Source organism: Puma concolor, chromosome D3 (genome assembly GCF_028749965.1).
Source record: "Puma concolor isolate L17-30 chromosome D3, mPumCon1.1.hap2, whole genome shotgun sequence".
Lineage (NCBI taxonomy): Eukaryota > Metazoa > Chordata > Mammalia > Carnivora > Felidae > Puma > Puma concolor.
The window spans coordinates 63,873,170-63,886,534 of NC_141678.1; the positions used below are offsets into that span (position 1 = coordinate 63,873,170).

Genomic DNA, 13,365 nt, shown 5'->3' on the forward strand with positions numbered 1-13,365 from the left:
AAGTGATTGGTCTGAAAATTTTTAAGAGATATGAACAACTTTGTATCTGGGATTTCATTTCAAAGCTCCAATCTTTGAAAGCTTTAAGCTTTTCTTTATACTTCCCATAAAGCTTTAAGCTTTTCTATATACTTCCACTGACTTGTCAGTTTTACAAATGTGGCCAATGATCCATGAAAACCAAACAATTCACTGTAACACCATTTAAATAAGGAAGGGAAGCAAACAGTTATGTCACTTCAAACTGAGGAGACACAACCTCTGTTCCAATGAAACATGAAACTGCCAAATGGGAAGCCATTTAGTCACAGGTGCACAATATATGCAGTAAAATTTAGATTTTCTTATGACATATTTGAATGGAGAAGTGGATTTAATTTAGGATATTTTCATCACTGTTCTTTTTGTATCAGTTTTTAAAATTTTTATTTTTTATGTGTCTATGTACATACGTGCGTGTGTGAGAAAAAGAGCATGTGTGTTTTTCTTTCAGGTCTCCAATATCTCATTTAAGACTTTAAAAATGCTTATAGGGTCTAGATTCTCTCTTATGGAGTCTGAAGTATAAATGATCTCATGTCTTTCCATCTATATTCCTTCTAGCCCTGTGGCTCTCTAGCTTGCTGCAGAATCACCCCATTTGTTCAGATAGATTTCTGTGCCTTCTTCCCATTGTTTCTGATTTACGAGGATTAGGATAGAGGCTGAGAATTTGTGTTTCCCACAATGTTTCTAGGTGATACAGATTCATCCTCATTCAGGATGAGGCTGTCCATACATGGAAAAATTAACTTTTCTAAAATGGCAAAACATCATTTTAGGTCTTTCTCATTTATTGTCATTTTTTACTCAGTTTGACTTAGTTCATGATCTAACAGAAATTCCTAACATTGATTCCTCCAAAGCTTTGTTCAAAATTCAGTTACTTCAAGATGGCTACTCTGTTCCACATTTGAAAAGTAGGAAAATAATTTCAAAATACATTTTGCAAAATCTGTGCACTGAAGCCTATACACTGCAGTTAAAAAATTCACTGGGCCTTCTCCCAGTTTTAACCACCTTTCCTTTTGACACAATACCTAAATATTTGATTTGGTAGGGTCTAAATGGTGAAACCTGTTAGAATAACCCAAAGAATAAACAATCCAGGTGAGGGATAAGGATGGTAGTACCTCGTATTTATTAAGTCCCTAGTTTGTACCAAGGACTGTGCTAATCTAATGACATTATCTCATCTACTACCTAAAAACCTGTGAAAGTAATATTATCCCCATTCTACAGAAGCAGACACTGAGAGGGATTTTGTAGCATATGGTACTGGTTAGAGATCAACGCTTGTGAAGGAAGGAGTAGGAAACTGGATTGGATACAGGGAGAAGATCAATGACAATGCAAGCCCAATGGAGTCTTTGCCAAACCGGCATGGGGATCTGGAGCAAGATTTGCTTGTCGCAGTGTCTCACTGGATTGCAATGGCTGGAAATTTTTGCCTACACCTCATTGGAAGTGGGTATCCCTGGGAAGGGTAGGACCTCAGTCAAGGAGGCTTTGTTACTGAGGATGACCCTGAAGCATCTGACAGCTGAAGTGATCTACTGACTATGCCTCCTGTCTCTGTGCTGGGAGGGATATACTTTTTTGAAGGAGAATTTGGGTGTTCATCTTGAGTTTGCCACTCATGCGTCCAAGGACACAGTGATTGTCTCAGTGAATATTCAAGCTCAGGACTATCTGGTTCTTTTGATGATATACTTTGTTATTTTCTAAAATGTATTTGCTAAATATAGGTCTTCACTTTGTCTTGAGGAGTCTCATCATGGACACCCACTGTGTTGTGTGACAATGCAACAGTGCCCTCTGGTACCACTGAATGATGTAGCAGTTTGTCCATACATGAAAGGTCTCCAAACTTCACTGTAATTTTGTCACCTGTCATCCTGTCAGCGTGCTGCATGAGTATGGAATTCATGAATAGTCCATTGCTTTTACCCAAGCTGCCATCATCCTTCATCCTGATGACTAAATCTCCTGATTGGTATTCCTGCTTCCATTCTTGCCCTCCTCCATCAACTAGATGGACAATGAAAACTCATTCGTGCCACACCTCTGCTCAAATATTTCAAGAATTTTCTTCCCATGTGTGTATTTATAAATATATTTATAATTATAAATATTATAAATAAATATAAATAAATTTGCATATAATTTTACTCACGACACCATTTTTGTAGTGTGTAGTTGGTACATACATGCACAAATTGATCATTATCTGTCTCCCCTACTATAATTTCAGATTCTTCTTAAGTTTGAATTTGTCATGTTCACTCCAGAACAACCAGATTCTAAAAACGTGCCAGTTACCTATTGAGTAATTACTAAATATTTGGTAAATAAATTGGATTAAAAAATAGTTTCAGCAAAACTCCACCTCCAAATTCTAGTTTCAAAACTTACCCATCTAGATAAATTACATCAAATTCTAAGCTTTTTTTCCATTTTAATTGCAGTTAATATATTTGGATGTGTAATGAAATGAAATAGCCTGTCAAGAAGATGCTATGGAAAGGATAAGTAAGGCTAGATAATTGTCAAATTTAAATGTGTATTCCCATTACATTGCATGAATTATCAAAACTCTTTTCCCCACAAAAAAACCCTCATCATTTGGAAAAATGTGCTTGCATGAATTATCTAATATACTGATTAAAGATGAAGTATTACTCTTTTGCACTTTTAAAAACTCGAATGGCATTTGCAACTACTGCATTATAACATATCCAACATGCTCTGGTACATATTTATGCTTTGTGTTTGACCAAGTGTGTGTCTTCAAGGTAGGCCCTATCTATCAAATTATCCTGAGGATGCTTGATATACATGTGCCAGGCAGGCTGGTCTTCCCAACTTCTCCTCCTCAACACTCCATGCCTTGTGCACACTCACAGCCCTGGTTCACATTGCCTATTCTCTACACCTACTTTTGTTGTTCCTTCCCCGAAGGACCATCATCATTCACCTGCTCCTTCCTACCTGGTCAGGATGCCACTCCATTCAGCATCTCCCTTCCTCAAAATGTTGCCAACATTGATTTTTCCTGGTTTTCAACAACAATTGCACTTATGCATGTGTCATATCATTCAACATTTAGTTCTGTTGTTTAATACAATGTTGTACATCACATGCATCCATCCTTTCAGAAGAGAAAGTCCTTGAGGACAGAGACTGGCTTACTCATTCCTTTACTGTGTCCCCAGACTGCCACCGCTCTGCCAAGGGAAGTACATGCTTGACAAAAACTCTAAATAGATGTTTTTCTTAACACAGAAATTTCTGATCTCTACCGCTTTCATATGCCCCTCTCAATAAAGGAGTTGAACTATTTTCACTACGTAGATAACTGAAGAATAAACAAAGGTCTTTCATGTTTCCAGATCTGCATTCGAAGAGTTAGGCTGTGGAAAGCTGAGTTTCAAGACTTCAAACTGAGTATTAAGCTGCAATTAGACTGTCAGCACTGAAAGGTTTGTCATGGTCTACCTTCAGGATAAAACAGTTTGTGGTCTACAACAGATATAAAACTTTCCTAACCCAGCTTTCAGATCTTTGGGACTCACTCCATTTATAGCACCATTTTTACTCTGTAGAATTTTGCAAAAACAGAAAAAAGGCAGAAATTATTACTTTCCACTCCCCAGTGTGACAGCAGAAGATCCAATAGGGAGAAAGGCCACGCAAGCTCAGGGACCTATTGAAGCCTAGGACTTTAAAAAGGGCTTTAGAATAGTCTGGCTGGACTCAGGACAAGATGGTTGGTGCCCCTGATTAGAGAACAGTGCCTTTCAGTAGTTTTGAGCACCATTTCCTTGCCCTTAATTTTCCTCATATTCTTCCCAACTCTGGCTATTACTGCCTTGTCCAGCTCCTTGCCCTGGAGCTCCTCACTCCACCTCCAAAGAGCTATCGTTCTGCTCCTTCCTGCTCCAGTAAAATGCAATTGCTTATCTTCTATCCTCTCAGGAGCATGCTAAGATCCTGAAATGAATGTAACAAATTTCATGAAAAACAATAATGGTTTGCAGGCCCAAATTATAAAATAGTGAGATTTTATATCAGAGACACTGGACATGTTCTCACAGCCCTAACTAGCTATGTGACCTTGAGCAAGTCACTGAATGTATTGAAGTTTCAGATAACTCATAGGTAAATAGGTACCATAAAGGAGCCTACTTTGTGGCCTTATGGTAAAGATGAAATAAAATTATGTGTGCTAAGTGCCTGGCACAGAGTGTTGCAATACTAAATGCATCGTCAGGATCAGTGTCAAAATGAATATTGTTCTCAGAGAAAATACTCAAAGTTAAACAGAGCGCTTCAATATATTTTCTTAAAGACGTCATTTATGATGAAGGACATCAGGCAACAAAACATGTTTCTTTTTCTTGGTAAAAAGGGACTTGGAATTCACCAAGATGGATTCAAAATGTAGCCACTCACTCTACCACACATGCATGATAAGAAGCAGCTGTTATCATCAGCACTTCCCTTTCAACCACTTTCTATGAGGAAGAAGAGCTGTCAAGTAAAAACCCTGCTTCTCTGCCTCCTAACACTGAACATAAGCACTAGCATGATTTCCTTCAGAAGCTTCCAGAGTTTAACATTATCACTCTAGGACTCTTCACAAAACTCCTTTGAGCTATAGATGATGCAGGTGTCAACATCTTTGTTTTGGGGGGGAAATGTGGAAAAAACCCAAAACTAAAATGGAGACCTATCCTTTAAAAACTGATGTAAGAAAAAGAGTACATGTGATCAGGGTTTTAGTCTTAAATTTGTCACTAACAGCAGTATTTTATTAAAATCAATTTCTATCAGTATACTTACTTCTCAAATATCCTCATCCATCAACCGCTTGCCTTACAACTACACGGGGCAGTTACAGGATTAAAATAAAGTGAGAATTGAAAGCATTTTGAAAAGGAAAAACCACTCTACAATTATAGGAACAATTATTTCTATCACAAACACCACAGCCAGAAGCCAAATTTGCATATCAACACTTCATTATTGGAGACATTGGTACATGAGCAGTTTTAAAAAGATTGTAATTTGAGTTTTCATGGTTTTTGCACTTTCTATGACTATCTTGTTTACTTGCTTTTATCTAAAAGGGAAAGTATGTCAAATCTGCTAAATTACTCAGCTTAATACTATTTTTGTTATTTGTTTCAGTGATGTTTGTGATGCCTGTGAGTCACATCACTGCTAATCTGCAATTACCCAGGCTGAGACCAGGTATCTGTTGAACACCTTTGATCCTAGGAAAGCAGAAGCAGAGCCAGGATGGGGAGAGGAAAGCAAATGCCAGCCAGTGCTGGAATCATGGAGAGAAATCATTCTACAGACAATGTGATTAACTTTTGCCTGAAGATGTTTCCCTCATGTTCTCAAATGTACTAGCTTACAAGAGTCACTTGTAGCTCTCTTGACTGGCATTCAATTAAAGGTTTATGTTTCCTAGAAATTCTGAGAAGTACAGTTAAATGTGGTCATGTAATCACTGATGGTATATTTGCATCTCAGGGTGCTCCCACATGTCATTTCCCACAAGTCCTAAAAGAAAATAAAAATTAAAAAAAAACCTAGAACCTCCCCACTCTTCAGAGGAGTATCTGAAGAGTTCACCACTAGACCTACACCTCTCTTTTTTTCTTTCCTTTTTGTCAAGTATCACAGAAGAGATTCATATTTCACTGGTGAGATAAACTTGAATTCCTATCTCATAGAAATGTAACCATGTCATACTAAACACTACTTTGGGGAAAAAAAATAAAGCAATGCAGAAGAACAGGTACAGAGGAGACAAATATTATAGCTCCTAAAAAATAGTCAGCTGCCACTTTAAGATGCTTAGATTTTCAAGTCAGATATACAAAAAATGCCGCTACAAAAATGTACTGCACGAAATCGTAGAAATTTTGTTTCTGTATTAAAAATAGATTTATAAGCATTGGCTCCATAGGAGATATTTTCACTTGAGAAAACTTAAAAGTCATCTGATACAAAAATACAAATATATTTAACACTTAAAGTAGGAGTAAACTGTTTTAGTGAAGATTCTAGCCTTAGAAAAAGAATTTATGAGGTTACTTTAAGAAGAATAAAAATTATTAATTGGAAACACACAAACTATTAAAATCCAGCTCAAATTTAAGGGCAGTTTAAATAAAGATAAAGTATCTAAAATTATAACTAAACCATTCAGTTTAGGTAATTCAATTTACAAAAATTTGTTTTGCATGACTTAGTAATTTAACTTTATACAAAGTGAGTCATGACAATAGAATTGTGAGATGATTTGCCTGGCCCCTGAACTAGGTTTTGGTCATTTAATCTCTTTAGGAGTACTAAGGACATCTGAAGTATCATTACCCTGTAGAGATGAGGCCATCAGTTTGCCCATCAGGCCCTGAGAGTGTCTGATCAGATAAGAATAAATTATAATGAACCACATGAAATCTGGAAAAGGGTTGCAGTCTGTGGTTTCTGCGTTATCAGAAGCTAGCCATAGTTTCTGTATTGTCAATTTTGTTTGTTTGGAGAAAGGAACTGAGGATCACAATGATACAGCAGGGGCAGCTTGAAGCAGATTTATGGTATATGGAAGGTGTTTCTTATTCAACCTGAAAAGTAGTAGCTTCTGACTCTGGAAGGTAGGAGGAGTCCTATTTTGATTACCCATCACTGCATGAAAAATTACTCTAAAATATGGTGGTTTAAACAACTCTATTTTATTTGCCTATGATTCTGTGGGTCAGAAACCCAGACCAGGCTCAGCTGAGAGTTGTCTCTTCCATATGGATTGACTAGGTTATCTTATAAAGTTATAGTCAGATGGTAGCTGGTTCTAGAACATGGTAAGTAGCTTTGCCCACATATGTGGTACCTTGGCAGGAACTGCAGTGAGGCTGGATGTTGCTTTGTTCACATGGATCTCTCTAATGGTTACATTGGTCTTTACATGGTAGCTGGATCTCAAGAGCAAGCATTTTAAGTGGCAAAGGTAGAATCTGCAGAACTCTTATGACTCTACCTCTATGGTACACAGCATCATCTCTACTATACTCTACTGCCCAAAACAAATCATAGGGCCAGCCCAAATCTAAGGAGTGGGAAAAACAGAGGAGGATTCCATCATCCTGATGGAATAAAGATACTGCAAAGTAGCATGTGGGATGGGATATATTGTGGTGGCTAACACAATCCACCAGAGATTTTAAAAGATTTTTTTTTTTTAGAAAATCACATGCGTCATTTCTTTCTCATAATTCTCAGTATGAACCTTGGAAAGCAGGCATACTTGGTATTACGTACTCTCAGAGTTAAAAGCAAACTGAAAAAAAATTTTGGCACTCACCTGGCGGAACTGTTCTAGGTCAATTTTGTTACCCACCAGCACCAAGGGAATTTCATAGGTGTGGCGGACTTGAAAAATGAGCTCTTTAAACTTGGCAGCTTCCTGGAATGACTGGCGGTCAGTGACAGAGTAGCAGATGATGAATCCCTCTCCACCTCGCATATACTGCTCCCGCATGGCTGTGAATTCTGCCTGTAGAAAAAGAACAAAATTGTTACAGAATTTAAGATAGTGAAGCCAACACATCAATAAAAGGTAAAAAGTAGATAAATTATCAGACCAAGTAGTTTGGGTAGAAATTTTTAAAAGTTATTTCTGGGGTTTGCATATAGAAAAGCAGTATGGGGTCTAAACATGAAATCTGAAAGCTTTAAAGTGCTCAGAGTGTTGATATTTAATCATAGAAAATTTGATTCAAGAGATCTTGGGGGGAGAGATTTTAAATAGCAGGTTAACTAATGAACTCTCAGGGATTATGCACATCCTTTTAATAGCTTTCTACTTAATGATCTCGTTTTAGGAAAGGGAATCTAATTTTGTGTACTCTGAACATTCAAACCTAGAGGAAATAATTTTCTCCTCAAAAAGATGAAAAGAAACACAAGTTTAACTTTGATTATCCTTGCGAATGGAGGAAGCTATTAGCACAGATAATCTAAGACTCAGTTTATGTGTTTGGGTTTTCTTAGATTTGTCTCCTGAGGGGCATCAACAAACGGAACTTGTGGGCTGAGTCATGGGTCCCTTTCCAAGTTCTGTTCACTCTTACATCCTCTTCTTTCTCTGCAGGGAGAAATATACTGCTGTCCCAACCTGGGAGACACTGCTGTATTAGTTTTTCATGTTGCAGCCCACCTGACCTACAATTTCCGGGCAACTCAAAATTCTGCATTTGGTCTGAGCTGCAATACAAAACATTCCTTTTAGTCTAAATATCGGTTTTCATTCACTGTTATTCTGCTGAATCCATGGTTAAAATCACAAGGGCTAGTTAGATACATGCAATGGGAAGTATAAAAATTAGATCCTGTCTGTGGAACAAGCCATATTCAACAGTAAAAGAACACAAGAATATATTGTGACTCGGAATGTTTGTGAAGTAAGTCCTCAAAGAAAGGAAGGATCCCATGATCTTGAGCTGTATTTGAAGACTTTGCAGAGATGGGAATTCTTCACCATTTATAAGAATTTATAAGAATATATAAATTTATAAGAATTTATAAGAATAGTGAAGTAAATTCTTCACTATTTATAAGAATTACTAAAATGCCTTTTTTAGAGTAATTGTTGAAATAAATGTTAATTTGATTTAACATGGCTTGACTTTTGAAGGGTAGGAGCATTTACATAGATCCAAAAATTTTGGGAAACTGAGGTGCTTATGAGTGTAGAGAGGGTAATAAAGTTAATAGGTCCTGAGTTAGTGGGTGAATCTTTTTGAATCAACATGGGTTGGGTACAAACAGTATCGCTGGGTTTAATCTATCATTAAAGTTTTAAGAACTTGACTGGTGGCCACTACAAATTAGTTTAAGGCAGCAATTTATAAAGTCAGGATATAGAATTTTACTTTATCTCTGGTGAGTTTTATATACTAGTTAAATTTTCTTATATTCAAATTGATTAAAATTATTTTAGAGTGGGGAAAAAAGAACAAATTAAAAAAGTTCTAAGAACTTGAGCCCAGAAAGGAAAAATAAAAGACTTATCCAAGGATTAACAGCCAGCTGATGTGGAATTAGTTTGAATAACTTATCTTCTCTGATTCGTACTATCACCATTTACTTAGTACTAAAGTTTATTTAAACTCAATTCTAAATTTCACCATATGAGTGTAATGCACTAACATAGGAGAAAAAAAATCCTTTGGGCCTGTTTCTTCATCTGTAAGATAAGGTTGACTTATAAAAGTTCTGGTGTCCCTCACAGTTCTGGCCTTCTCTAATTCTTTTTATTTTTTTTTAATGTTTATTTATTTTTGAGAGGGAGAGAGAGGCAGAGTGTGAATGAGGGAGGGAAAGAGAGAGACACTCACAAACACACACACACACACACACACACACACACACACACACACACACACAGAATCCAAAGCAGGCTCCAGGCTCTGAACTGTCAGCACAAAGCCTAATGCGGGTCTCGAACCCATGAACCATGAGATCATGCCTTGAGCTGAAGTTGGTTGCCTAACTGACTGAGCCACCCAGGCACCACTGACATTCTCTAATTCTGATAATACTTTGCCTCAGTCAGAATCCCACAGTTGATGTGAATTGACTAGAGACCTATGGACTTAAATTGTTAAATGAGGTTTCTCCAACTTATAATTACATTTTTTAAATAGAAATGAACAATTACCATAGAAGTATACATGATATTTAAGGATTTATTACATCAGTGTATATGATCAAAACAACAAAAGTACAAACTAAACCAGAAGAAATTTATCTCACACTTTGCAGTTCATTGTATTTGCCAATTACTATCGTTAAGCATTAAAATTGTTTATTTTAATTGTCTGTTAAAAAATAACCCACACATTGCAAATATTCAAGAGGTACAGAAGTATATAAAATTTAATTTTCTTATCACAAACTCCCAGGTTTCTTTCCCAAATGCATGACAGCTAATAGTGTCTTTACCCTTACAGAAATAGTCTATGGACACATAAGCAAAGACCTCCACATTCCACCTTTACACACTTCCTATTCTCAAATGGGCTCATGGTATATATAATTTTTACTTTTAACCTTAATTAAGATTTAATATCCTTAATACACCTTGGAGATCATTCCATATAAGCACAGGTAAGTATTATTTGCCATGAATGTATCATAAATCCTTTAATGCATGTACCATAATTTATGTAACTAGTTGCCAATGAACAGGTATTTAGAGGCCTTCCTTTTATTCCTATTACCAACTATGCTGCAATATAGATTCTTAAACATCCATGTTGCACAGATGTATATCTGAGAAGTAGTATTGCTAGATGAGAGAGAGAACACATTTTACTTTTTAGAAATAGTACCAATCTCACCACTAAAGATGTCATACCAATAACTCTTTCCAACATTATGTAAAAGTACCTGTTTCTCCTCATTCTCACCAATGCCACTTATCAAATTTTTCTACCTTTGACAAATTTTAGGGTACAAAATAGAATCTTGTTTCTTTCATCTGTATTTGTATGAGAGTCTTATTGAGCATCTCCGAGGTTTTTTATCTATTTACAAATTCTCTTCTAGATAGGTTTTATTTTTTACTTTGAGTATTTTTTTTTTGTACATTTGGACTGGAGAAGGTTATTTCTATGTGAGACAAAAGAAAAAAAAACCAATACATTTGAGTACATTAACAATCACTACATCATAGAGGAAAGACTGATAAATTTGAATAAATCCAACAACCTATTAGACAGTCAAAGGACTGGAAAGTAAAATTCACAGAACAATATTGGATGAACGAGTGAGTGAATATCCAATTGTTCTGGTTAACTAGACTCAAAATCACATATATGTTATATTAATGGACCCACCAGTCCTCCCATCTGATGTGAATTGAAGTCTCTAGGTATGAGGTTATAGCATTAGTATTTTAAAGAGCTCCTTGTTTGATTTTGCTTTGCATCTAGATGTAGAGGTTTATAACTGTGTTTGTGTTCAAACTGGTCTATATAATGTGAGCACAGGACCTGGCAAGCACAGTACATACTTGCCTCCTAGGTCTGTTACTCAGAGTATGCTCTCTAACAAATCACCTAACCCCTCAGTGCCTCAATATCCTTGTCAAAAGGGATTAGGACACACACTTAACCCACCTTACTGGGCTGTAGAAAGGATCAAATGAAAGAACAAATGTGAAAATGCTTTGATCAATTTTTAAAATACAATACAAATTAAGCCTATGATTATCTCTGGTACAAATCCTGCAGAATAGAACCTTTCACTGGGAGAACAGTCATGAAATCCTCTTTTAGCTGCATTAAATATAAATGTGGAAGCATTTATCAAATATGCTTAATTGGAAAACTAAGGTGTGTTTTTTTTTTTCCAAAAAGGAGAATCTTTCCACCAATAAAACAGATATAATTAAGCTCTCCCAATGAACAAGGAGGATACTTTCCATTTAGCTGATCTTATCCATATGAACTCTTCATAGCATATATAGGTTTTACTTAAAGATGCACTGGAGGCTGGTGGGGAACAGAAAGTTGAGCAGAATCTTTACAGCTATTATCAACTTAATAATATATGATAACTGAAATCACTTTATAAAAAAATGCTATGTTCAACATGTTGCTTCCGTCTTTATTCACCCATGAATTAAAGATCTCTGTGCTTTATGTTCTGTGTATCCTGAATGTTAATATCTTCTTCATTTGCTTCTTGCTATAAATGAAACTTGTTGGTTAATTATTCAGGAGCATTACCAGATTCCATTTACTATCCATAACCAGCAAAATATCTATGAAACAGACCTACTATGTAAAATGCTGCAAACATAACCATTTCTAATATTTTCCAACTATCCTGAAGTTGTAGCTTCATCAGTTCCCCTTGATAGGTTTTCTTCTATTAAAATAGTGTGAGAATTCTCTTTATTCTGAACATGAAGTATTTTGATTAATCAAGCGCTTTCTAGCACAAAACACACATACCACGGTCTACACTGGTTGCCATACTCATGATAATGACATTTCCACGCCTAACTTATCTTTCTAGTACACAAAAAGTAAATGAAAAAAATAAATCATTCACGCAGCTGACACTATGCCAAATGGTCAGATACATAAACTAACAAAAAAACTTATGGCCCTGTCCAGGCTGGGGAAACAACACTAGGCCAGGAGAAAACAGATGAAGAACAATTAAGGACTACATGAACCATGGAGATTTAGAGAAAGGCAAGGGCAGTTTGCAGGAGGAGGGCAAAGAAGGATTGGTGGAAAAAATGAGATGGGTTAGTTTTTTCTTAAAGTTGTCAACTGTAAAGGGCTCCTCAGCTTTCACGCAACTCTACTTCCAAAGATTATGTACTGTTACCCTTAAATAACTTTTCATGATCCAAATTCAGCATTTGCATGGCACTTAAACATCAAATGCCTGCATACCAGTCCACAATTCAGTTTTTGGAGGCTGTCGGAGGAGCAAAGTGTTTGTTGTTGCTTTTGTTTGTATTTTTAGAGAAGGAATGAAAAAATGAAATTATCAAAGTGATCAAAGTGTAGGTATCATAAATTTGCTATAATTGATGCAAAGTACCAAGATTGAAATCAATACTAATGGTGGTTCTTCAGTCTCAACTTGATGCCGTCAGGTGGCTAAGATTGTTCAATTAAAACAAACAAAGAGCCTTTCTAAATGCTGGTAGTAAATTGTCAAGGATTGTATCCAAAAGGCAAAATATAATTAATGAATTTATACTGTTTTGTAGTTTTCAGAGAATATAGCCATCTCCATTATAAATTTGTCTATCCTTGTCTTTCAATATTTGACACTCATGTACTTTCAAGATTGCACTAAATCATGGAATACTGCCTAACTCATTCACCAAATATTTTTGAGTACTTATATGTGTCAAATTTGAGATGACTTAATACATATAACAAAAATATGAGTAAATATGGAAAAGAAAAAATAGAAATTAGAACACTCAAACCAAGATAAAATGCTTTGATCTGCAAATTTGACTTAACTTCTAGACAACCAAAGCTACACTGCGAACATGATCAATGCCATCACTTTTGTGGTCAACAACAACATACTCACGTGTCAGGTGACATGAGTCTCTCCCTGAGCACTTAGAGCTGAATGCAGTTTCCCTTATGGGGTTTCAAATGGGACAATACCCTCAATGTCAACAGGATCTGCAGTAGTAGGTTTTCTAAGAGTAAGTCTGTGTTTTTCAACTTAAGTTTCACCAAAAATTTTGTAGATTTACTCAAT

At 36.0% G+C, this 13,365-nt stretch overlaps 1 protein-coding gene across 2 annotated transcripts in view; it reads right to left on the minus strand.

Annotated features, from left to right (window-relative positions):
- The window catches only part of RIT2 (Ras like without CAAX 2), a 370,632-nt gene that overhangs the window by 178,410 nt on the left and 178,857 nt on the right, over window positions 1–13,365 (minus strand). For both annotated transcript variants that reach the window (XM_025931306.2, XM_086682863.1), the window contains exon 4: window positions 7,418–7,609. In XM_025931306.2, coding sequence (XP_025787091.1) covers window positions 7,418–7,609 — 192 coding nt within the window. The remainder of the gene's footprint in view (window positions 1–7,417; window positions 7,610–13,365) is intronic.